Raw genomic sequence first — 26,077 nt, forward strand, 5'->3', positions numbered from 1 at the left:
ACCGTGAACTATGGAGCGGCAGATTTGTGCTGAACTAAGCTGCACACAGCTGATGTTAGCCAGGAAAACATTACACACTGCTAACGTTACCTTAACACGGAGCTTCACACGGAGACGATCAGCGTCAAAGTTCAGGAGACAAAAACTTTGGGAAGGGAAAAACCAGGGAGGGGCTTGTGGGACAGAGGGTCCACAACCCACCTGCAACAGGGACCGCCTGTCACAAACATTCTGACCAATCACAGCACTCCATTTCACTCCGCTGCGGTCAGCCTGTGGCTGTGCTGAGTGTCAGTAACAGTGAGAGAGGATGGAGTCAGTGAACGCAGCACATGAGATTTTCTATTGAACGTAGAAAAACACAGAATAGATTTAGTTTGAGTGAATGGACAGCACACGTTAGTCTGCACAGACCATAATAATAATGACAGGCAGCTGTTTGTGCAGAGCTGATTTATTTCTGCTTATTTTCCTGTTTGAAGCCATTGACTGTAGAAAACATGGACAATGCGACAGCTCCCCCAAAATGAAGCCAAAACGTCTCTATCGCCCCCTGGTGTCTGGCTGCAGTATAGGTCATAAACCCCACCTCCTCCATGTTAGCGGATGGGACTGGGGTCAGACTAAAATAAATTAATTCTCCTCAGATAATTTTTTTCCAAAGATTCTTTCTTTTGTTATCAATAGTTCTCATCACGCTGATTGATGTCCAAGGGGTCTCCTTTCCCATAAGTTTGATTCTAATTCCTACCGCGGTGATGTTAAATTGGGGTGTAACGTAATCATAGCAGCTTTGACTGACAGCTGCAGTCACGGAGAAAATTGCGTATCTCTGTTCGGGAATAGATACAAAATAACACATATTGTACTATACTGCCCACTTCCTGATCTTATTGGATCTGTGTGTGAGGTTGGTGAAAGAAACACATGTTTACTGAGTGAATCGCTGCCATTAGGAACTAGTTTTTCATATCACAACCTAGAAATCACACAGGACCATTTCTGCAAGTGAAAAGTCGTCATTGGAGGAAAATAATTGTAGAGTTTGTGTAACTCCCTCCAAGTTGAAAAACGGACACAAGGCGTTCTTGATTTTTACTGGCATTTATTGCACGCAGGTGTCACCAACAATGCCGTGAGAACTATACAAACAACATAGAATAATCAATTTCCACAATAAATTGTTCTCATAGAGAATAAACAATAAAGCACATTATTAAACAACATAAACATTCACAATTTTACATTTACAAATTACACGTGACCACCATAAACTCGACAGTTCAGTTACAAACAAACATCTTATTTCCCTATCACGACATAAACACACATTGCATACCTCATTGGCCGCATTAACTTGCAGGGGTTAATGAAAACACATCTTGCAATGTCACTCCTTTTCACAGCTGGAAACTTCGTTGCATGCCTCTGCATAGCTCTACCACCGAGTGAGAGGGGAAAGCATGCTGCCCTCTACCGAGTGTGGCGTGTAACTGAAAATATTGTCAACCCCGAACAACAGACTGAACATTGGTTCCACCCTGGAAACATTCTGTAAACCATTTAAATGTGTATTTTCAAACCAACAATGTATACATTAAATCTGATATATTAAAATAAAGTATTTTTAACTTATTTATTATAACTTAAACCATGAAATTATCTTAAACTGCATAACTGCTGCTGACGGCAGCCACACTCCCACCAAATCACTGGTGATTTTCAACTGAACCTCGTTGTAAAGGAAAAATAAGTGTAGATAGTCTCTTGGGTCAAACATAAGTTACAGAGACAGGAGTTCTGAACTATTCAGCTTCAAGTAGGGTAACTGTTTTGTGGATGGGTCTCTCAAGATACACTGGCTTATTAACTCTTTTTCCTTGGTCATCCAGTGTCGCATCACTGATTAGCAACTCGAGTTTCCTAATGATTCCATCCTCACTAGGGTACACCTTGGTTACCTTGGCCAACTTCCACTCATTTCTGGGTAGACTATTATCCATCAGCATCACAATGTCATTGATCTTGGCATTTCTCTGTGTTTTGTACCATTTTCCTCTCTGCTGAAGATTCAGCAAGTATTCCCTTTTCCATCTGGTCCAAAATTCATTGGCCAAGTATTGCACCTTGCGCCATCTCTTTCGAAGATAAAGGTCTTCCTTCACAAACTCACCAGGTGGTGGTAAAACCACTGAAGACTTCATGGTCAGGATGTGATTCGGCGTAAGAGGCTGTGGACCAGTGGGATCATTCAGCAGGTGTGTGGTTAAGGGCCTACTATTTATGATCGCCATGACTTCATAAAGGTAGGTACGCAAGGATGAAGTGTCAAGTCTTTTGGATGAATGATCCAGAATGGATGTCAACACACTTCTAATTGTCCTGATCTGCCTTTCCCAGGCCCCACCCATATGGCTGGCAGATGCTGGGTTCATGACAAACTCACAACCTAGTTGTCTTAGGCTTTCTTGGTCCATTTTCTTTGCAGACTCCAAGAACTCTCGTCTTGCTCCAACAAAGTTGGTGCCCTGATCTGACCGAAGCTGTCGAACACTTCCACGTATGGCGATAAAGGTTCGAAGAGCATTAATAAAGGCATCACTGGTCATGTCGTCGAGAAGCTCTATATGCACAGCACGAGAGCACAGACATGTGAATAGCAGACCATAGCGTTTAAGTTCCTTTCTTCCCTCCTTAACGTAAAACGGGCCAAAGCAGTCCATTCCACAATAGGCAAAGGGAGGTGATGTTTCAACTCTTTCACGCGGTAAATCTGCCATTCTTTGTACTTCAGCATTCCTTCTGAATTTCCTACATTTGACACACTTGTAGATGTAGGAAGACACTGCGTGACTACATCCTAATAGCCAAATGCCATTTGATCGCAGCTCATTCATAGTCATCCCACGTCCCTGGTGATGAACCTTTTGATGGAAGTGTTCAATCAGTAACCTTGATATGTGGGTTTTGCTCGGCAGGATCGCTGGATGTTTGATGTGTGGGTGTAAATCTGCACGCTTCAGCCGACCTCCCACTCTTAGCACACCCTTTTCATCCAAGAAGGGATTCAGTTTGTGAAGCCTATTTGCACGATCTCTTGTTATTGTCTCCTTCAATTTCAGATCTTTGATTTCTTCGGAAAACAGTTCGTTTTGGACAGTAGCTATGATGAAAAACTCTGCCTCCTTCCTCTCCTCAAGACTGGTGACTTCGTTTGTTCTGCACATCAGACCCTTGAGCTCTTTGACACATCGCATGAGTCGTGCAATGGCTTTAACTAGCCTTATCCAGTTTGAGAACCTTGAGAAATGATTGAGCAACGAATCTTCTGTGGTCAGTGTCTTATGGACAAAAGTCTTACGAAGTTCTGGATCTTCAGCTCCCAACTCTCCCACCTTAATGTCATCAGCAGGAAGTTTATCCTGCCAGAGAAAATCTGGACCGGTGAACCAGTTGGAAGTAATTAGTCCCTTTGCTGTCAGACCCCGTGATGCATGGTCAGCAGGATTGTTCTCAGAAGTCACATATCTCCATTGGTCTGGATTGGAACCTTCTTGGATACGCTGAATGCGATTTGCCACAAATATGTGAAACCTTCTAGCATCGTTGTTGATGTATCCAAGAACAACCTTCGAATCTGTCCAGAAGAATTCTTTGGCTTGAACTTCCAACTCCCTTTTAAGCAGGTCACTCGTTCGCACAGCAATAACTGCTGCTGATAGCTCAAGCCTGGGTACTGTTGTGACCTTTGTAGGAGTCACCCTGGCTTTGCCAATAACTAGAGAGCAGTGGACTTGGTTTGAAACACTGATTGCTCTCAAGTAAGAACATTCACCGTACCCTTTAACACTCGCATCTGAGAAATGATGCAGCTCATATCTTTCAACTTTCTCAAAACCTTCTGGGAGATAACAGCGCTGAATTTTGATGTCAGCCAGGTTCTTTAAATCTAACAGCCAAGACTCCCACCGTGGTTTGAGCTCTTCTGACAGTGGCTCATCCCATCCAACCTTGTCTTGACACATCTGTTGGAGTATTTGCTTTCCGACCAGAATAAATGGTGCCACAAAGCCAAGAGGGTCATAGATGGATGCCACAGTTGATAAGACTCCTCTTCTAGAAAGTGGGCGTTCATCCACAATCACTCTGAAATGGAACTGGTCTGAAACAATGCACCATTTGATTCCCAGAGCTCTCTCAATTTGGGACTCACCAAGAACCAAGTCACGATTTCGTACTGAATCTGCACGTTCACTCTCTGGAATGGATGCAAGTACCTCATGATTGTTGGAAATGAATTTGTGAATTCGCAGTTTGCCAGCACTGCAGAGTTGCCTTGCTTCCTTTACCAACTTGATGGCTTCATCTTTGGTTGCAACACTTGTGAGCCCATCGTCCACGTAAAAGTTCCGTTCAATGAACTGAATGGTTGTTTCACTGTAATGACCATGTCCTTGGGCGGCAACATGTTTCAACCCAAAGTTTGCACAACCAGGGGAAGAGGCAGCTCCAAATAGGTGCACTCGCATGCGATAGACAGATGGTTGAGCCTGGAAGTTTCCATCGTCCCACCAGAGAAATCTCAAGTAGTCCTGGTCCTCTGCTTTGACGTGAAACTGATGGAACATACGCTCAATATCGCACATTATAGCAACTTGTCCCTTGCGAAAGCGGCAGAGAACACCTATCAGGCTGTTCGTTAATTCTGGTCCAGTGAGAAGGTAATCATTTAATGACACGCCTTCATATCTTGCTGAGCAGTCGAACACAACCCGTATTTTTCCTGGCTTGTGTGGGTGATACACCCCGTGATGAGGAATGTACCACACAGGACTGTTGTTAATTTCTCCTCTTGGGACCTTTTCTGCATCCCCATTTGTTATGATTTCACTCATAAAGGTCGTATAGTCCTTTTGATATTGTTTGTCTTTTTCAAATCTTCCTTTCAAGCATCGGAGCCTGTGAACTGCACATACCTTATTGTCTGGGAGATTTGGTCGATCTTTCTTGAAGGGAAGCGGCATTTCACAGTGACCATCTGCTTTAATTTTGATTCCTTCTTCCATTATGGTTAGGAAACGCAAATCTTCCTGAGATAAATTAGCATCCTCCACTCTTCTCTCACTGAAGTCAGACTCAAGCATCCTCAGCACATCTGGTGGTGAAATGAACTCCTTAACTTGGGTTCGACATATGTATTTCACTTCATTTGTGAGCTTCTTAGATGTCTGGAGATGAGGTTTCACTGACTTCATGACAATCTTGTGACTGCTTCCTATAGCATCACCATAGTCGACACATGGGCTAACACAACCGACTATGCTCCATCCAAGATCTGTCCTTTGAGCAAATGGCTCATTGTCTTTACCTGGGACAACCTCTCGGGGTAGCAAAGCCTGTGGACAGTTGTATCCTATGAGAAGCCCTACATCGCACTCAATCAATGGAGCAATCTCCTCAGCAAGATGCTCTAGGTGTGGCCAAGCTCTTGCCGTTTTTGGTGTAGGAATGTGACTTAGATTGGCAGGGATGAACTCTCTTGAATAGGTTACAGGGAGAGAAATCTTCTTTGATGAATAGAAACCTCTCACCTGCAGTCCAACTAACCTTTGACTTGGGATGATTGTATTTCTGGATGAAAGTGTGGAGAGTTTTAACTGCACAGGTTCCCCTTTCATGTCCAAAGCTTCTGCTTTATCTTGCATAATGAATGTGGTATCGCTTTGGTTGTCAAGTAGTGCATATACAAGAATTTCATTCTCTGGGTTACTCGATGCAGATAACCAAACTGGGACAACTGTGGAGGAGTACATGCTGTCCATGCCTTGCACTACTCTGTTTGATGTAGCTTCATTTGATGGTTCAGCGGTGTGTTTGCTCTCTGTTCTTTCTGTTGACATAGCATATTTTGAGTTTTTTACACTTTCCCCATGCTCATCACTGCTTTTCTCTCTTCTGGTTGCTCTTTCGCGATCTTCATGTAAACATGTTGGGTGTTTTTCCTTACATGTTTCACAAACACTCCTCCTTTTGCAGGTCCTTGAATGATGTCCTGGTTGTAAACATCCAAAGCACAACTTCTTTGTCTGAACAAATTTAACACGTTCTGCAACTGGTTTTTCCTTGAATTTCCAGCATGTCTGAATACCATGATTGCATTTTTCACAAAAGGTGCATCTCTTGCGTTCTACATTCTCTTCAGAGTTGCTCACAAGCACCTTTGCACCAATGTTTCGTGTCTTTGTTGTCTTTATTTTTTCAACATCATTGGACTTCAGGGCATGAAGAGAGGTTACTGGATTGCAAGCTATTTTTGCTTCCTTTGTGATGAATTCCACAAACTGACTGAAAGTAGGAAACACATTACAAGTTTCTTCTATCTCAATCACCTTCCTATTCCAACTAGCCACCAGCCAATCTGGCAGTTTTGTTAGAAGTTTTTGATTTTCATCACAATCGTTCAATATTTCCAGACTCTTAATCTGGGACATTGCAGCCTGGCAGCCTCTAAGGAAGTCTGAAAAATCCCTCAGTTCAACACTGTCTTTGGGTCCAATTTTGGGCCATGCTGCAAGCTTATCCTTGAAAGCTTTAGCTATCACAAATGAGCTTCCAAATCTTTCTTCCAGGATATCCCATGCTGAGTTGTAAGCTGCATCCGTTCCTAATAGGAAATAACTTTCAATGGCCCTTTTTGCAGGTCCACCAACATATTTACGAAGGTAATAGACCCTTTCATTTACTGGAATGTTTTTCCTGCCTATTAGGGTTTGAAATGACATCTTCCAATCGTTGTATCTTAGTGGGTCTCCCATGAAGACAGATGGTTCAGGTGCTGGGAGACGGCTTACATTAATAGACTCTGCTATTGCTTCAGCGAGGACTGTGACGCTATCTGCTTGGTGTATCACAGGATGCTCACGTGGACTCCTTATAGCTCCTGGAGATCTATGTTGCTGAGCTGCGTGGTTATGAAATAACTCTGTTATTTCCTCATCTGAGCTTGCATCTTGTTCATAAACTTGGAACCGTGCTTTTGCCGCACTTAGCTTCTTAACAGTCTGTAAGCGCTCTATTTGTCTGCGCTTCTCTTCCAGTGCTTTCTTTCTTGCCACATTTTCTTCCTCTTGTAATGCAATCCTCTTTCTATCTTCTTCTTCAAGGCTTTCAAGTTCTTGCTGTTCACATTCTATCTCCTGCAGGACCTTTAGTGCAGCTTGTGTGGCAGCCAGCTCTGCTACGGCCTCTTGTCTCTTAATGGAGAAAAGACTTGACTTTCCTGACTTTATGCTGGAACCGCTTGCAGAGCTTAACCTTCTTTGAGAGCCCTTACTTGTGTCTTGAGAAGCTGAAGATGAAAACACCGAACTAGACTTAGGCCAAACTAAATCCTCTATCTGAACATCTTCGTTATCTTTATTCTGAAGATAAGTGGTTGCATTGTCCAAGATTATTTTAGATACCGCGTCACAGGTGTCTACTCTACGACGGATCTCACTTTCTGGAGAAGCACATTTGCGCAAATCTTCATATGCGTGTTTCACATCTGCTGATGCACAACTTAACTTACACATCAAATCCTTAACAACCTCAACAGAGGGGGCTCCCTTTATCATTTTCTTAGCTTGCTTGGCGGTTGCTTTCCATTTATCATAAGTTGTAGTGAAACGATGCTGAAGTTTTTTTGACTTATCATCATGCAGTTCCTGAGCCTTTTCAGTAAGCTTTCGAGGTCTCTGACTTCTTCGTGACTCCTCTTCACGTGACTGTTGTACATTTGTGGCACTACTATCCTCAAGTAAGTCGCCATTCTTAGTTTCATATTCAGTCATTTGATCCATTCTGCAATGTTTACTTATTACTTGGCACAAAATAAATTATAGCTATACCTTTAACAGACATGCGGTTTAACAACAGACCAGCTCAATTGCCTGAAATATTAATAGCTACAAGCTTAACCTTGCCTTTAGGTGAACTTGTCCAAAACATCAAGAATGGATAATACCTTCAAGATTTTACAACACCTTAAACCTTAATAAAATATCTGAATGAATACCATCTTGAGTCGTATAAATATGTTGAACTTTTCCGAATACCAACAACACATACGACACAACACTTAATTCTACAACACTTCTAGCATCCAAATAACACAAATAGGTAAAATGACTTCACCTATAAAAAATCTTAATTGGACAGAACCATGAACTTAGAAAGAAAATATGCAGAGCACCAGATTACTTAAAGTTTCAGTTCTTACAGTGTTCCTTTAAAGCAGTTAACAAAGTTGATCCGCTTCCTAACATTTAACTTGTTTTAAATGTATCACTTAAAGGATCATCCACATAAACTTCAACTGCTTGCTGCTTAGGTTACTGGCGTATGCACAGTCTTATCTGTCTGATGCTAGAGTGCGATGAATTTCTTCTTGCTCAGTGGATGAAAGGCACAGCTCCTCGTCTCCTCGCCTCATGTCGAGCAGACTGAGTTCTCACTGTAACTCCCTCCAAGTTGAAAAACGGACACAAGGCGTTCTTGATTTTTACTGGCATTTATTGCACGCAGGTGTCACCAACGATGCCGTGAGAACTATACAAACAACATAGAATAATCAATTTCCACAATAAATTGTTCTCATAGAGAATAAACAATAAAGCACATTATTAAACAACATAAACATTCACAATTTTACATTTACAAATTACACGTGACCACCATAAACTCGACAGTTCAGTTACAAACAAACATCTTATTTCCCTATCACGACATAAACACACATTGCATACCTCATTGGCCGCATTAACTTGCAGGGGTTAATGAAAACACATCTTGCAATGTCACTCCTTTTCACAGCTGGAAACTTCGTTGCATGCGTCTGCATAGCTCTACCACCGAGTGAGAGGGGAAAGCATGCTGCCCTCTACCGAGTGTGGCGTGTAACTGAAAATATTGTCAACCCCGAACAACAGACTGAACATTGGTTCCACCCTGGAAACATTCTGTAAACCATTTAAATGTGTATTTTCAAACCAACAATGTATACATTAAATCTGATATATTAAAATAAAGTATTTTTAACTTATTTATTATAACTTAAACCATGAAATTATCTTAAACTGCATAACTGCTGCTGACCGCAGCCACAGTTTGTGCGACTGAAGAATTGTCCCAACTACATGTGCTGCTGACCTTTGACCTTTTCTTTAGGTGCACAGAGGAGTCTGTGGAAACATCCAGAACTGAGGCAGTGCTACAGATGTCTTCAAATAAAGTGGTGTATTATCCATGTTTTCTATGGATCACATCCAATATCCTGATCTAACAAGCCCCCTTTTTGTGGATTTTAGAGCCTCTGACTTTTGCTGCGTCTGCGTCTCATTTCAAGCACAAGAGCAAGAAGTGGATGAAGAAATGGGGCGAGTGGGGTCAGTGTGGTGCATGTCAGCTGTGCTCACACATGCTTTCACAAAGAACATGTGTATTCATTGGCAGCATTAAGGTGCACTTTAGTCTTCATAATAATAAAGTATTCTGACTTTATTATTGTGAATCCTCACAGTCATGTTGCAGCTCTGCTTTGCTTTAAGAAAATGTTCTACCAGGATGTTACTTTCCTAAACGTGTTCTCCAAATGTTCCCAAAGACTTTGTGTGTCCTTCTTAAACTTAGTGTGAACGTTTCATCATGTAGAACTACTTAGAACAAACACCATCTGTGCTTTCATCATGTGTACAAACGTGTTCAGACCTGATGTCAAATGTACCGTGAATGGATGCAAATGTGGATCGTTCCAATAAAATGAGACAGTTTTGTAAGTGGATCACAGTTTGAAGTTCATTGAAACCTATAAGAACATGTTATTCAAACCAACTTTATCCAACAGGAAGATGCATCAGGGGAACAGGAAACATTCAAACATGTTTACTGTAAGAACTGCACAAAGGAAGGAAACACAATCCTACACACGACCACTTTAAAATGGACATTTAGCTTTTCAAACATCAGGGAGTGCTGCAATAACAACACTGTGCCCATTCTGATCAGATTGAAAGATTTATAGAGATTTATCCATGTGCTGGAAAAGGATTTGATATCAACATATATGCAGATTAGTAGGAGCATTTTCTTCATAGTGATTTAGAGTTCAGTACTAGGAATATGTAGAATTAACATCTGTGTACATGACGAGTGATGAAAATTCAAAGTCAGACTTTCAAAGGACGTCAGAATTGGCGTCTCTATCTGTGACTGTCCCAGAGGAACCTACCTGAGGGATTATTAAAGATCTGTCTATCTAGAAAGACTTGCATTGATTCACAGTGTACAATTCTTTCTAATCTATTAACATCTTCCTCCAAATCCTGTTTCTGCTGCATCAGAAGGGCTCAAACCTCCTGCTGTTGTCTACTGGACCATCAATTCTACTTTATGATGATCTTCAAAGATAAAAACGTGAGTTTATTTGTGAACTCTGTGAAATGCGTCTGATGTTTAGTTTGAACCAATCCTGTGTCAGCTGCAGCCACATCATTGCCACGCATACAAATGGCTGCGTTCCTGTTTAGACCTGCTGGCTGTCAATGGGCTTCATTCCATTTCAGACTGCCGGTGGTCGGCTGTGATCTAAACTCAACATGGCTCCTGTGTTAGAAGAGCCTCTGATTTTAAACTTTGCACATTGAATAGTTTCTTTCCAACACTATGGAGCTACCAGCCCAGTATATGTAGCCCACAGTAGATGGAGTTATCAAGCTGGACTGACAAACATCAGGACTTATGTAATCCCTACATGTGGACCTTTCACACATGGATCCAAGTGCAGATTCAACTCTGCATTACATTTGACTTCAGCTGTTACACACTTTCATTTTCTAGCTGTGTCACTTCCTGCTTTTTGGATCAGATAGTTTATCCATGTCCACAAATGTTTGGCTGCATATTTGTATCATCTATATTTTCCAGGCTTCATACAGCCTATATTTCATGTGAACTCCAATCTGCCACCTGCCATCACGTTTTCAGGGTTCATTCAGTGTTGAAATGTAGGACAAACAGCAGCACATGTTCTCTAAATGTTTGCAGTCATTTTAAATGAAGCTGATACTACATGAGACATTTTCCACATTTATTGTCTTTGAACAGAGAATAATAAAGCCATCAAACATATACAGGCTTGTGCAAATACAAACTTCTGTGGTGCATTTGATGACCTGCAGAGGAGAACAAGTCGGGCTTTTCAGCCCTAACACAACCTCTTTGTTCTCAATACTACAAAACCTTAAAAGGCTGATATGCAAGTTTGCATGAATCACCAACACAGTTGTGTTTGTTTCTAGTATAGTTATAAATAAGCTGATCAAATATCTGCTGACTGATTAGATCCAGTATCTATTACAGATGAACTGGATATCACAGCATGTTGTTAATCCGTCATATCAAACTAAACAGTGTTGCTGGTGTAAATATCCTCCAATAAAGTCAGATGAGGGCTGCTGTTGCCAGGTAACGATGATGTCACACTGGATCTTCTGATCTTTAGCATCGTAGCGCTCGGAGTCTGATGTTGGCTCATGTGTTGTCCTACACCAACATGACGTTCTACTAGTCAAGGCCTCACCTTAACCCACTGATGCTGATCACACAGACCCACTAATAGAACTGTTTTATCAGGTTTATGCAGCGTCACCATTAATGTCACATTTAATCAGACCACATTTACATTACAAGCCCACTACAACCATTATCAACATGTTAAATTACATTATACATCTGCACTGATTTAAAGAATTTTAAGCTGCTTCATTGTTTCAGGAGGAGATTTCCATCAAACACTGGATTCTGATTCAGATCAAACTAACAATCCAAAGCAGCAACTTTCAAATCACTGGATTCTTCTTGGTGGCTTTCAGATGAGCTCATGTTACAATCAGCTGCTGTGTGTGTGTTGTTGTGTAGCTGAAGCTCTGACTCACATTTCATATGTGACCAAAGGAAACTTGGTGCTGTGTGACACACTTTAGATTCTCTGCTGCTGCTTTGAACTCTTCAAACTAAAGAGCCAAACTGATGATTGACTGTGCAGCTCTGACATGGCACCAAATGTCCCTGTTATCAGCTGCTGGATGGACGTTATCAGAGCTTTTTAGTCCCACACGGATCACCAGGAGCTCCTCCTCTGTCTGCAAACAGGCTCAGCAGCTCTGATCATTCATTGGAGTCAGCACAGAGTGTGGAGACATCTAGTGGTCGTGGAGAGTAGCGCCATCAAAGCTCTGCTGGTGAATGTAGTTACTGTAAGGTCTCTGATGGAGCTCTGTGATTGGTGGATTGTCCAAACTAAATCAAGTTATCGAGTTTCTTTGTCCTCTGATAAACCATGAAAGGACCGATCAGCTGATCAGCAGTCAGGACATCAGTATCGTGACACGAGTACTGGATCAAATGTGACCCTGAGCTTTGTTTTGAGCTACAAAGTTCACATCCTGCTTCTTCTTCCAGTTCAAAACATGCAAAAGTTCATTGGTTTCCACAGCAGAGCCTGACACAGCGCTCCACGCCTTCTCCTCATCACATTTGTGCTTCCTGACGTGCAGCTGCTTCCTAAGCTTCCAGACTTCTAACTTCATTCATAGAGAGGAGATCACTCCACTGCACTGCAGACAGATTTCACACTTTCATGAATTCCTTCTAAGGCCTGATGTGGCTTTGCTTCCTGCTACATGACACATTTATTCACACCTTATGAACCAATCAGGAGCCTCCTACCTGTTCCCACAGGAAGTCAGTGTTTCTGTGAGCCGACGAGCTGAACTCAGACTTTTCACTTATACCACGTCTTATTTCTTTCTTTATTGTATTTATTTATTTGACCTGCACAGTGATTTTATTTCTATATGTAGATATTTGATATTCTGTAACTGAAGCTGTGTCCACGTTTGATCTTTACCTCAAAGTGACACATGGACTCTGTGTCCTCAGTTTCCCAGCATGCTTCAGCTGTGGAGCTGTATGAGGGAGAGCTGTTTGTCCTGCTGCCCTGTGAGTTTCCCACTTTTGAACTGGACAGCCCCACAGTGGTGTGGAGTCGCTCCGACCTCAGTCCTCCAACCGTCCACCAGCGTCAGCTTCAAGGAGACGAACTGAAAGATCCAAACCAGCGTTACAGCGGCCGAACATCCATGAAGACTGACGCTCTGGATACTGGAGACCTCAGCCTGAACCTGACCAACCTCCACCTGTCTGACAGCGCCACCTACACCTGCTCCGTCAGATCATTTAGACTGAGAGATGTCCTACTGCAGGTCAAAGGTCAACATCAAACCAAAACCCTGCTGTAGACGATCACAATCACTCAAACTGAACTTTTAATATTGTCACAATAAGCATGCTTGCTTAACCATTTTAAATCTAAGCATATTCTTTAATTCATTACATTCAGTCAAAGGTCACCTGACAATTTGTGTTTCTCTACAGAACCATTTCCATCCTGGGCCACAGCTCTGCTGGTTCTGCTGGTTCTCCTGGTTCTCCTGGTTCTTGTTCTCATCGTCTCTGGAGGTCTTTTATTTCATTTCCGGCACTATTTGAAGTCAGGTAAGTGTCTCCTACTACACTACCCATAATGCCGATGGTTAGCAGGTAGAGGTGGGTTTTGATTAGTGATTGAAATGGATTCTAGCTTGGATAATGTCATATTGATTCATTAAAATCCTGAATTGATTTTTAAATATAAATGTATTTTAGCTGAAACGCCTGAATCTCAGGTTAAAGCTCCCACAGTTTCAACAACCATCAAACAGCTAAAACATTAACTGAGAGCAGGAACACGGATTCTGCACAAAGACGCATCAGAATCAGTTTCATCTAAAAATCTCTGTTTCCTGCATTATTGGCTTGTTGTTACCCACCAGTCTACCGTTGTTGACAGCGCTGTCGGCCGCTGGGTTTGTTGTTGTTTTTGACTTAGTCTCATTTCTGCTGTTCAAAACTGAACAAACTTTGTAAAATGATGCAAAACTGCAAAACTCTCAGCTGTGTCTGTAATCAAACCTCTGTAACTTTGCTCTGCTTCACTTCATCAGGTCATGTTCACATGTGTTTTTGTTCTACTGTAGAATATTTTTAAGGTCATCTGCTATAAAAAGCCAGGCCAGGAAAATCTGCTTCATGTTCTTCTGTTTTATCCTCAGTGACTTTGACACAAAGGCCTCTGCTGTGATGCTCACACCTCTGATGAAGTCTCACAGTGTCAGCTTTCTTTTATAGATATGAAAATATGGAAATAAATGATAATATTTGTGACTGTCTGAGGCAAACTTCAGCGATTAAAAGTGAATGGATTGTAGAAATGAGTGAGGATACCCAGCCCTGTTAGCAGGTGTCCTCTGGTGGCTCCTTGACTGTCACACAATCATGTGCTGACAGGAAATGTTGCAGCAGCTTCAGTAAATGTTGCTCCCTGAGTTGTGCTCAGTCATGTGGTGGAGAGCTTCAGATGTTCAGAGCAGGAGAGCTCCAACAAGACCAGGACTGTGTATTTTCCACCATCTGCTGACATCACAGTATAACTGCTTACTGTTAGTAGTGCAGTGTCAGTGGATGCATTTGACCAAAACCAGAGTGGAAACGGTCACAGATGTCGTGTTTCTTCAAGCAGGCTGTGAGGTGGGCAGCAAGCGGCTTCTCAACAAGCTTTGACCTGAAAGAGAAACTGATCTATAATGTTGATGTAATGTTGGATCTAAGCTGGGTTTGCTGAGCTTTGCTTCCACAATGGCATGTTTGAAAATGCTGGAACACTCCAGTCTGAAGAAAAGCGTTAAAAAGGTTTACAAGGCAAAAAGCTTTGTGGGGAGAATATCTGAGGGAGCTGAAGACGGCTGATTCTCATCAAATGTCACAGGTGTAAAAGTAGAGCAGCAGTGAGCTGCCACAACAAGAACGCTCTGGGGGGGTTTGTCATTGATTTCTTTGATCTTATCTACAGAAAATCAGACTTTTGTTGCCGTCTGCTTTAGAGCGCAGATTTATAGGTGAGGCAGCTCGAGACGCAACAGCTGATTGTGTCAAAGAAAACTTTGGAATTTCTCCCATTTTCTGATCTGAGTTTTGTTTCTGAAGTTTCAAATAGACTCATTTATCCAATGGCACGTCCTCAAGTGAAGGTCAACAAAGACGCAGTTGTGGTCACTCAAAGCTACATCCTCCGCAGACACGTTGCTGATGCTGAGGCCCAAAGAAAGGAAGCGTGTGAGACATGGCCGACTGTGGAGGCTCAGTCTGTCTGTTCTTCTGCTCTTCATCCAACATGTCTGCAGCACTTTACAGGACGCTGCAGACTAGTTACCAAAGAACGAGTCAGGAACACATCAGGAACAAACTGAGACACACAAGTTTTACAGAGACCCAATGAAGATGAAGAGAAAGCTGCTGTAACCTGGAGACCTCAGTCTGACCCTGAAATACCCACAGATGGAGACACAAACACCTCCACCTGCACCGTCTGCAGCAGGGAGGGAAACATCCTGCTGAAGAAACAAGTGCTGCTCACTGTCAGGGCTCAGTGCTGTAGATGCAGGTCAGAGGTCAGAGGTCATGGTGGGACCAGTATCAGTTTACTCCATTTAATCCATTCAGCCTGTGGCTGATAATGTTTCTAATAATGACAAACTGGAAACACAACTTTATGATTGTTTCTTTAACATCATGTTTCCTGAAGTATTCAGACACTTATTTGAAGCCCCTTCAGCAGGAATCACAGCAGCAGCTGTTTTTGATGCAACGAGCCTCGTCCACACCTGGAGTTTCTGTCCTTCTACTTTCTAAATACTCACAGGCTCAGGCAGTGGGGTCACAAAGAGGTGGCTCTGAGCCCTTTATCGTTTGCAGTGCTGATGAACACTCTGATGTTTGCAGACAAAGTTATGATCTGTAGTGAGAGTGAGGAGGAGAGTCTGCAGAGAAGAGAAAGTACAAACAAGGAGAGATGAGGAGGAGGTCAGGGCTGAGTGATTTATGACAGGAGGAGAGCAGTAAGAGTGAAGAGGAGGAGATGGCAGTGAGACCTGCTGTGATGGAGACGGTGGCACACAGACAGGAGGAGCTGCAGGTGGCAGAGCTGAAGATGCTGAGAGTTTGGTTGGAGGTGAGCAGGATGGACAAGATTAGAAAGAAGAAGATCAGAGGGATCGCTCAGGTCCAGCAGAGCTGCAGTCAGACTGTGTGTTGGATGTTCCACTCCAGAAACTGACTCAGTGTGTGTGTCAAGTTCACACAGTGCAGAAACAAACAGCCTTCACTTTACAACATGATCACAGGTTTATTGATCCATCAGAGCAGCTGGAAGGAAGAGACGAGCTCCTGAACATTTCCTGATGCTGCTCCACAAACAAAGTGATTCATTATTAGTTTGATTAGATCTTTAATGTCACAGCTGTCTGAAACATGCTGATGTCACACAGTTTGATCAGACTGTGCATTGGTACATAGTGTTGGTTTTACTTGCATGATTTTATTGTCATATTTATGTTTGTTTATTGATATTTAAATATCAGGTTTTATCCTGATATTGTGTGTTTTAGTGTTGTTGCACAATATTCTTTTAATCCACTGTGGACTAAGCGGACAATAGTAGCACCTGTGGAGGTGGGGGCGTTCCCCGAGGCGTCCTATCAGCCGCCAGGCTGACCTGTTAAAGGGGATGGTGAGCGCAGAGATGGGAAGGCGACGCACGAAAGGCGAGCAGGAGGAAAAGAAATGCGTGCAAGCCAGCATAGTGGGAGGCGATGCAATCCACAGCAGGGCAGGGGTGTCCCTCTGCCTGCATCTGGCGGTGCTACGACGGAGGCCGTGTTCAGGTGTGGAGTGGGGTGGGACTGTGCAGTGACGCGCTGTCAGGAGGAGACAGGTCTGCGACAGGAGCCCCGCCCCCTTGTTCTTCTGGCCGGCGTGGTTTCCATCCCGGAAGAGAAATTCCTCTCCTGTCTCAGATAAGGAACATCTGCCCGCGTGTGGCTGGACTGTGGGATTATGGGAATTTTAGCATATGGAAACATTTGTTTAGCCTTTGTGTTGACAGTGCAGAGTTATTTCTGCCGGCAGGGTTTTTAGCGTGTTGAGACTCTTTTTATTGTATAGGTGATTTTAACCTGTAACTCTGGTTGTGTCTGTTTCCATGGAAATAAATGATGTGTTTAAGGCCAACTTAGTGTCTGTGCCCTGAGCGCTGACCCACTCACTCCCCTTCTACTTGTATGCGAACGCACTTTGAGGTGCAGATTTAGATCCACCACTTTTAGCGGCTCCACTAACACTGAAGCCTCACACAGGAAGTAATTTCCATGTGCCGTTTATTTACTTTCCGGCTCTTTGAATCATACCTTTCTACTAAAACTGTTTATGTTGTTCTCCACCTTTTCCTGAACCAGACCCTGCAGGATCCACCTGAAGGTCCCAGTCCTGGACCCTGTTTGTAACCAGGAGGATCCCAGGCCTGATTATTGCTGATGGATTATAAATATTCTTGTTTTATTCTCATTAAATAAATATGTGTATAAATATGTGGGTTCTTGTTTCAGTCCTGGACGTTGATGCTTGTTTGTTTGAAAGGACACAGATGGACCTTGTTTCCTTCTTTCCTTCCTTTTTGTGTCCTCTGTGCTTCATCTGCTGCTCTTCACTCTGTTACTTTGGACTGATTTCACTCACACTTTGTTTCCATGGTTTCTTTGCGTCACGCTGACAGCACGTGAACAACACGACATGTTTGATCTCAAAGAAGGAGCAGCATCCTCTCTCCAACCTGTTTCTCCATCTTCTACAACACCTGATTCATTCCAGTTTCTCTGCTTTCACTTTGATTCATGTCAACATGAACCCTGAACGTCTGTGATGAACACACTATCAGCATCACTGACATATTTCATCATTTAAAAACACTTCCTGTCACTGTGGTGGTTACAGTGACATCATGCAGTTTGTGTTTTGACCTCCAGAGGGCGACAAATCAGCACAGACAGAGAGCTCCATTCACACTTTGCTGCCATCAGTAATAATTCTTCAAATATAATCATCAGTGTTTGAGCAGTTATGATATCAGGGACAATCTAGACATGTGTGACAATACTGAACATGTCACATGACACACCTTAAACATCATGTGATCCACTCTCAGTCTGCACTTTCATTCATGACTTCAACAGATTAAAATGAGCTTTGAAGAAACATTCAGTGAAATAAATCTTTCATCACAGGATTCATGTGAGCACCAGATGAACTTTGTACCAACAACATCTTCAATAACAGAGTGTGAAGTGAGGTGAAGGTAGAAAGTGTGTCTGGATCTATAGACTGGAAACAGAGAAACATGCTGAACATTTGAAGCTTTGCAGCAGAAATGTTCATGTTACAAATACAGCAGAGCTGATCTGGGATCAGTGTGTTCACACCTGCAGCTACAACAAGGTTTCATGTCTCCACACGTCAGCATGTGAACTTTACTCTGACTCAGTCTGAGCAGTCAGACGGCATATTTTTAAAGTTAACACATCAACACACACAGCTGAGCCCCTCCCATCTGTGCTGAGTTTCAGATGAAGTCCCGCCTCCTTCCAGGAAGCAGCTCACCTGTGTGTCCGTGTTTAGTGTCCAGGTGTGGAGTGGAGCTTGTTGTTGGTGTGTGAAGAAACTGTAAGTTTGCTTTGTTTCCTCCTTTAACAGTTTGTCTTTAGGAACTTTATTGTTTGTTCAGCTCATGTTTGATTTCCTCACACAACAAACTGTGTGTGTTTGTATTTCCGGTCTCTCCATAAAAGTCAGTGTGTAATGTTTTCCTGGCTAACATCAGCTGTGTGCAGCTTAGTTCAGCACAAATCTGCTGCTCCATAGTTCACAGTAACGGACTCACAGCTGGACCAACGAGGCCGAGTGTGTCCGACACTCAAATCAAATCAAATCAAATCACTTTTATTGTCACGTCACATGTGCAGGTACACTGGTACAGTACATGCGAGTGAAATTCTTGTGTCTTGAGCTTCACAAGCAACAGAGTTGTGCAAAAATACAATAACGTAAAACAAGCAAAATATAAGAATGGCTAAATCTGAAAGTAATAAATATATGTACAATATATAAGAGTACAGGGAGTGCAGAATTATTAGGCAAGTTGTATTTTTGAGGAATAATTTTATTATTGAACAACAACCATGTTCTCAATGAACCCAAAAAACTCATTAATATCAAAGCTGAATGTTTTTGGAAGTAGTTTTTAGTTTGTTTTAGTTTTAGCTATTTTAGGGGATATCTGTGTGTGCAGGTGACTATTACTGTGCATAATTATTAGGCAACTTAACAAAAACAAATATATACCCATTTCAATTATTTATTTTTACCAGTGAAACCAATATAACATCTCCACATTCACAAATATACATTTCTGACATTCAAAAACAAAACCAAAACAAATCAGCGACCAATATAGCCACCTTTCTTTGCAAGGACACTCAAAAGCCTGCCATCCATGGATTCTGTCAGTGTTTTGATCTGTTCACCATCAACATTGCGTGCAGCAGCAACCACAGCCTCCCAGACACTGTTCAGAGGTGTACTGTTTTCCCTCCTTGTAAATCTCACATTTGATGATGGACCACAGGTTCTCAATGGGGTTCAGATCAGGTGAACAAGGAGGCCATGTCATTAGTTTTTCTTCTTTTATACCCTTTCTTGCCAGCCACGCTGTGAAGTACTTGGACGCTGCGTGTGATGGAGCATTGTCCTGCATGAAAATCATGTTTTTCTTGAAGGATGCAGACTTCTTCCTGTACCACTGCTTGAAGAAGGTGTCTTCCAGAAACTGGCAGTAGGACTGTGAGTTGAGCTTGACTCCATCCTCAACCCGAAAAGGCCCCACAAGCTCATCTTTGATGATACCAGCCCAAACCAGTACTCCACCTCCACCTTGCTGGCGTCTGAGTCGGACTGGAGCTCTCTGCCCTTTACCAGTCCAGCCACGGGCCCATCCATCTGGCCCATCAAGACTCACTCTCATTTCATCAGTCCATAAAACCTTAGAAAAATCAGTCTTGAGATATTTCTTGGCCCAGTCTTGACGTTTCAGCTTGTGTGTCTTGTTCAGTGGTGGTCGTCTTTCAGCCTTTCTTACCTTGGCCATGTCTCTGAGTATTTTACGCCTCGGGAGTGAGAACGGGTTGTGAGTATTGCACACCTTGTGCTTTTGGGCACTCCAGTGATGTTGCAGCTCTGAAATATGGCCAAACTGGTGGCAAGTGGCATCTTGGCAGCTGCACGCTTGACTTTTCTCAGTTCATGGGCAGTTATTTTGCGCCTTGGTTTTTCCACACGCTTCTTGCGACCCTGTTGACTATTTTGAATGAAACGCTTGATTGTTCGATGATCACGCTTCAGAAGCTTTGCAATTTTAAGACTGCTGCATCCCTCTGCAAGATATCTCACTATTTTTGACTTTTCTGAGCCTATCAAGTCCTTCTTTTGACCCATTTTGCCAAAGGAAAGGAAGTTGCCTAATAATTATGCACACCTGATATAGGGTGTTGATGTCATTAGACCACACCCCTTCTCATTACAGAGATGCACATCACCTAATATGCTTAATTGGTAGTAGGCTTTCGAGCCTATACAGCTTGGAGTAAGACAACATGCATGAAGAGGATGATGTGGACAAAATACTCATTTGCCTAATAATTCTGCACTCCCTGTATATGCATTACTGGATGTGTATACTAAATATGTTTTTCTACGTGTGTGTGTGTGTGTGTGTGTGTGTGTGTGTGTGTGTGTATACATGTTTTACAAATGAAATAGAGTAAACAATAAAATAAGATATATAAAATATACAGAGGTTGGTAGTTGGACATGTGCAAAACAAGTGGCATTTATATACAATATGGAGTGCATAATGTTGAAGTTCTGGTAAGTGAAGGTGAGGTGTCTATGATGTGTTCAGCAGTCTGATGGCCTGATGGAAAAAGCTGTCTCTCAGTCTGCTGGTACGGGACCGGATGCTCCTTCCTGATGGAAGTAGTCTGAACAGTTTGTGGCTGGGGTGACTGGAGTCCTTGATGATCCTCCCCGCTTTCCTCAGGCACCGCTTCCTGTAGATGTCTTGGAGGGAGGGAAGCTCACCTCCAATTATCCGTTCAGAGCACCGCACTACTCTCTGGAGAGCTTTGCGGTTGTAAGCGGTGCTGTTGCCGTACCAGGTGGTGATGCATCCAGTGAGGATGCTCTCAATGGCACAGCGATAGAAGGTCCTGAGGATGCGGGGGCTCATGCCGAATCTTTTCAGTCTCCTGAGAAAGAAGAGGCGCTGCTGCGCCTTCTTCACTGTTTTGTTTGTGTGTACTGACGACGTAAGATCGTCAGCCAGATGTACACCAAGGAAGCGGAAGCTGCTCACTCTCTCCACAGCAGCTCCGTTGATGGTGATGGGGGTGTGTACTTCTCTGCACCTCCGGAAGTCCACTATCAACTCCTTTGTCTTTGCAACGTTGAGGGTGAGATGATTGTCTTGACAGCAGTGGGTCAGGGCGCTGAGCTATGTTCGTGTTTGTGTAGTTGTAGTTTGTACTTTGTGAGTTCACTCAGAGTCCACAGAGGATGCAGCATACGTGATGACGTCACAGCTCGCCTTTACCTCCTTTACTGTCACTGTGATTAATATTTACACACGACCATTGACTGTAGAAAACATGGACGACGCGACAGCTCCCCAAAAATAAAGCCAAAACGTCTCTATCGCCCCCTGGTGTCTGGCTGCAGTATAGGTCATAAACCCCGCCTCCTCCATGTTAGCGGATGGGACTGGGGTCAGACTAAAATAAATTAATTCTCCTTAGATAATTTTTTACCAAAGATTCTTTCTTTTGTTATCAATAGTTCTCATCATGCTGATTGATGTCCAAGGGGTCTCCTTTCCCATAAGTTTGATTCTAATTCCTACCGCGGCGATGTTAAATTGGGGTGAAACGTCATCATAGCAGCTTTGACTGGCAGCTGCAGTCACGGAGAAACTTGCGTATCTGTGTTCGAATAGCAGATAGAGCGTAGGCTCTGAGAGGAGGGCAGCGTTTACGCTTCTGAAAACACGACCGAGTGTTTTAACCTGACAGCCTGAGGTGTTCTTCAGTAAACTGGACAACCAGACAGAAGGACCCGAGGCCCCGCTGCACTTTTTCGGTAAGTTAAATGTGTTTGTAAGCTACTCCATAACTACCGTCCTTAGCTAAGTCCTGAGACCTAGCTAGCTAAAATGAGCACTCGGCTGTCAGGGTTCGTTTAGCTAATCTGTGCAGGTGAATGAATTTACTAAAGAAAACAAGAGAAACGCCCCGGGCTCCTCAGTCACTAATTACTGTTACTGTACTTTTATTACAAGTATTATACTGTAAAAGCAACAGGCTGCACGCTGCTTCAGCTCCTGTGCAGAGCTGAATATTAAAGATGTGCAAACAGCAGCATGTTTTCAGTCTCTTGCCACATCTGTAAAGACAGTAACATTTTTTTAAAAGCTTGTACTTCAGTAACTCCTCATTAATCAGGAACTATGGATTAAAGTACTGTACTGTACTGTAATACTGAAAAAAATGTAAGAGAAGAACTTCAGATCTTTTGTGTGTGAGGACAGAAGAATCAGCTTTATTTCAATTTTGAGGGATAAAATTTATATTTGAGTTTGATGGTTCTGTTCTCTTTGTGATTACAGGAGCTGCCCTCAGATTCAGACCTCAGCACCACCCAGTGACAGCAGACAGATCATCCAACACACATGTTAACTGCAAAATGAACTGATGAAAACAGTGCAAAGGCTAAAGTACCACACGTGCTGTAGTGAAAGCTGCAGCTTTATTGATAAAGTTAAAGACAAAAAATGATTAATCACTCATGTAACTGTGTCACTATATATCAGCATTAACAGGACCTCAGTTTGGTGTTTCACAAAGCTGCTGATCTCAGACCTGCACAGCTTCCGTTTTAAACACTTGATGTACTCAGCTGCATGAAAAGCATATGAGATTTTCACAACACAATTAAATAAAACCTGATGAAGGTCAAAGGTCGTCACTTGTATGTTGAACTACAAACTTGTCATCTGGAATTCTTTCACAGTTTTTTGCAGATAGTGTGTTATTTACCATAAAGTGATTCAGAGTTATTCATACCAGAGTAACCAGAGAGGATCATATATTTTTAAATATATAACTTTCTACAGGACTGAATATAATATCTTTATGTAAAAGCCTGGAGCCTCTGGGGAGTATCCGAGTATTTATAACATTACACAAACCAAAGGTCTCCATCACAGTGTTCATGAAATGCTGGGTTTCTCCATCTCCTGGGGCGGGCCTACAGAGGAGTGCTGAAGATTTCCCTGTGAGGGAGCTGCTGGTGAAGATCATGAGTCCTGCTTGATCAATGCGATGAGCTTCAGTCTTCCTGTTGTTTTGTAAATGATGCCTCTTTCAGTGGGTCAACAGAACTTCTGGCACAGGACAGCTGTGATGAAAGAAAGGGAAGAAGTTTCTCCAAACCTCTGGACCCAGGAAACCCAGCTTGGTCCTGATGGTCTCCCTCACTTGTTTCTCTCCAGGGTGAATGTAGCTGTTGATATAATATGGACTCTATTATTAAATGAAAAGAACAAATTAGACTACACTACTGAAACGTTCTGCTGATGTTTTTAAAGTCTCCATGTTACCAGGCTGTAGAGGGCTCTGGAGATTTAAACAGTTTTAGATCCATTACACTCACAGTCTTATGTTAAAATCTCAAAGGACAGCATTATATTTTTGATATTACAGTTTTTCTCAAATGCTAAAACACATTTCACAAACGTTTCCACCATGTTCCCCAATGTCTAAACACAACACCCTTTTTCTAAAGCTACATAAACACAACCACACCTGCCCACTGCAAAACTCAAACTTTCACACCAAAAGAGCAGCTCGAAGCTTTCAAAAATGTAAACACTATACACATCATTACACACTACAGCAAAACAATTGAAAACACAATGCTCAATTTGTGAGAAGGTTCTTTGTTTCATAACTGCCAATGCGTATTTTTCGAAACTATACAGTAACGGATCGTCGTAGATCTCTGCAGACAATTAGGCATTTAGATTTGTGAGTTTCATATGAAGAGTATAAATCTATAGAAAATCCTGCATGTTCATACACTACTGTAATAAAACTCAATGCAAAAACAGAATCTATTGCACACAACAGTACTCTTGAAAACATGATCAGGGTGTGAAGTTTTTTCATTTACCTTATTCACACCACACACACACCACAATCACTGTGCGGCATCATGTCGCTGAGCTGCATTGGGCCACATCACCTCATCCACATCGCAGGCTATATTGTCTCTTGCCAGGCACTGCGGGAAAAACGCCCTGGAACGGCGAATCCATCCTTGGAAGGCCTCCGCTGGGATGTCAACACAGGCCTGCTCCATTGCCCTTAGGAGGTTCTCTCTTGTGTATGGTTGTCTGTCATAAACCTTCCATCTCCACGATGAGAAGAACTCCTCTATAGGGTTCAGGAAAGGGGAGTAGGGTGGCAGACAGACGTTCAAAAAGTGATCACTGTTGGTGGTGAACCACTCTCTGATTTGGTTTGTTCTGTGGAGGCGGACATTGTCCCAAATGATCACATAAATGTGATGTGCGGGCCCAGGATGGTGTTGTTGGCGGTCCAGGAGGATGTCTTTTAGCTCCTCTAGGAAGGTGAGGAGACGTTGGGTGTTGTAAGCCTCAAGGACAGCATGGCGGTGGACAAGCCCCTCCGAACCCATGGCCGCACAAAGGGTAATATTACCCCCCCGGTTGGCCAGGGACCTCAGTGATGGCTCTTTGGCCAATGATGTTACGGCCTCTTTGCCTTTGTTTCTGCAGGTTGAAGCCAGCCTCATCCAGGAAGAGGTACTCATGAGGTCTGGCCATCGCCTCCAACTGTAATATCCTCTGTGAAAATGTAAAAGTGCACAGGTGTTCAGAACAACAGTCAATCAGGTAGCACAGTATTGTCCAGAAGTAATGTAGGCCACTGAGCAACACAGTATATCCACTAACTGTACTGTGAACATGGATGTATACTTACTTGCACATACTCGTAACGTAGGTCTTTGTGTGGCGCAGAGTTGCGCTCAAAGGGAACCCTATAGACCTGTTTCATCCGCGTCTTTTGGCGCCGGAGAACTCGGTCTATTGTGGCCGAGCTGACATCGTCAATGCTCTCAAAGTTGACATTATCGGTAATGACTTTGTCTCTGATCTCCCGGAGTCTGATGAGGTTGTTCCCACGAACCATATCCACAATGAGGGTTTCTTGTGCCGCTGTGAATATGGCAACCCTCCCACCTCTATGTGGCATTCTTTCAACTCTAAAGAAAGAAACATGTGTTGTCAATTGACATGTGTTACAATACAGTCACAACTGATTTGAAACCAATAGACTACTTTCACAGGTTTGTAAAACTGTATTGTGACAAAGAAAGCAATAGAGTACAATACCTGTTGTGTTGTCTGAATGCCCTGATAATGGTGGCCACGGTGAACCTACTCAGGTTTGGACGGACTCTTAGTCCTGCTTCAGCCATTGTCATGCCATGGACAATGACATGGTCAATGTGTCTGTGAAGGTTCTCAGTCATCCAGGTCATCGTAGTCAAAGGAGTTTGCAAAGAAAAGCGTCTGGACTTCTTTAAGTTGCTTGAAGACGTTTCACCTCTCATCCGAGAAGCTTCTTCAGTTCTAAGGTCAAATGGCTGAGAGTCCCAGATTTAAACCCAGTGGGAGTATCCCCCAAGGAGGGACAAAGGACCCCCTGGTGATCCTCTAATCACATGCGCCAAGGTGTAAACGCGGGTGTGGGACCTAATCAGCCAGGGTTTCGGGTGAGCTCATTGTGAAACCTGGCCCCACCTTGTCATGTGAATTCCTGAGGTCAGATGGCCCAGGATGTGAGTGGGCGTTAAGGCGTCTGGGGAGGGAACTCAAAACTGGATTATAGATGGCAGACAGTTGGTGTCGTAAACCACC

At 42.9% G+C, this 26,077-nt stretch overlaps 2 protein-coding genes across 3 annotated transcripts; both read right to left on the reverse strand.

Annotated features, from left to right (window-relative positions):
• Nucleotides 1–886: 886 nt before the first annotated feature.
• Nucleotides 887–6,433, reverse strand: LOC120437814. Its single transcript, XM_039608371.1, has 2 exons — nucleotides 1,340–6,433; nucleotides 887–1,142 (listed from the first exon to the last, which is right to left on the reverse strand). The coding sequence occupies exon 1, from the start codon at nucleotides 5,898–5,900 to the stop codon at nucleotides 1,806–1,808; it is 4,095 nt and encodes a 1,364-aa protein (XP_039464305.1). The 5' UTR covers nucleotides 5,901–6,433; the 3' UTR covers nucleotides 887–1,142; nucleotides 1,340–1,805.
• A 17,139-nt stretch (nucleotides 6,434–23,572) lies between these two features.
• On the reverse strand, nucleotides 23,573–25,724 carry LOC120437816. Of its 2 annotated transcripts, XM_039608374.1 has the most exons (4): nucleotides 25,550–25,724; nucleotides 25,137–25,419; nucleotides 24,304–25,000; nucleotides 23,605–23,654 (listed from the first exon to the last, which is right to left on the reverse strand). In XM_039608374.1, the coding sequence occupies exons 1-3, from the start codon at nucleotides 25,696–25,698 to the stop codon at nucleotides 24,851–24,853; spliced, it is 582 nt and encodes a 193-aa protein (XP_039464308.1). In that variant the 5' UTR covers nucleotides 25,699–25,724; the 3' UTR covers nucleotides 23,605–23,654; nucleotides 24,304–24,850. The 2 variants fall into 2 exon arrangements, with proteins under 2 accessions (XP_039464307.1, XP_039464308.1); XM_039608373.1 differs by having other exon boundaries at nucleotides 23,573–23,634; nucleotides 25,137–25,724.
• Between the last annotated feature and the right edge of the window lie 353 nt (nucleotides 25,725–26,077).

Source organism: Oreochromis aureus, linkage group 3, assembly GCF_013358895.1.
Source record: "Oreochromis aureus strain Israel breed Guangdong linkage group 3, ZZ_aureus, whole genome shotgun sequence".
Classification (NCBI taxonomy): domain Eukaryota; kingdom Metazoa; phylum Chordata; class Actinopteri; order Cichliformes; family Cichlidae; genus Oreochromis; species Oreochromis aureus.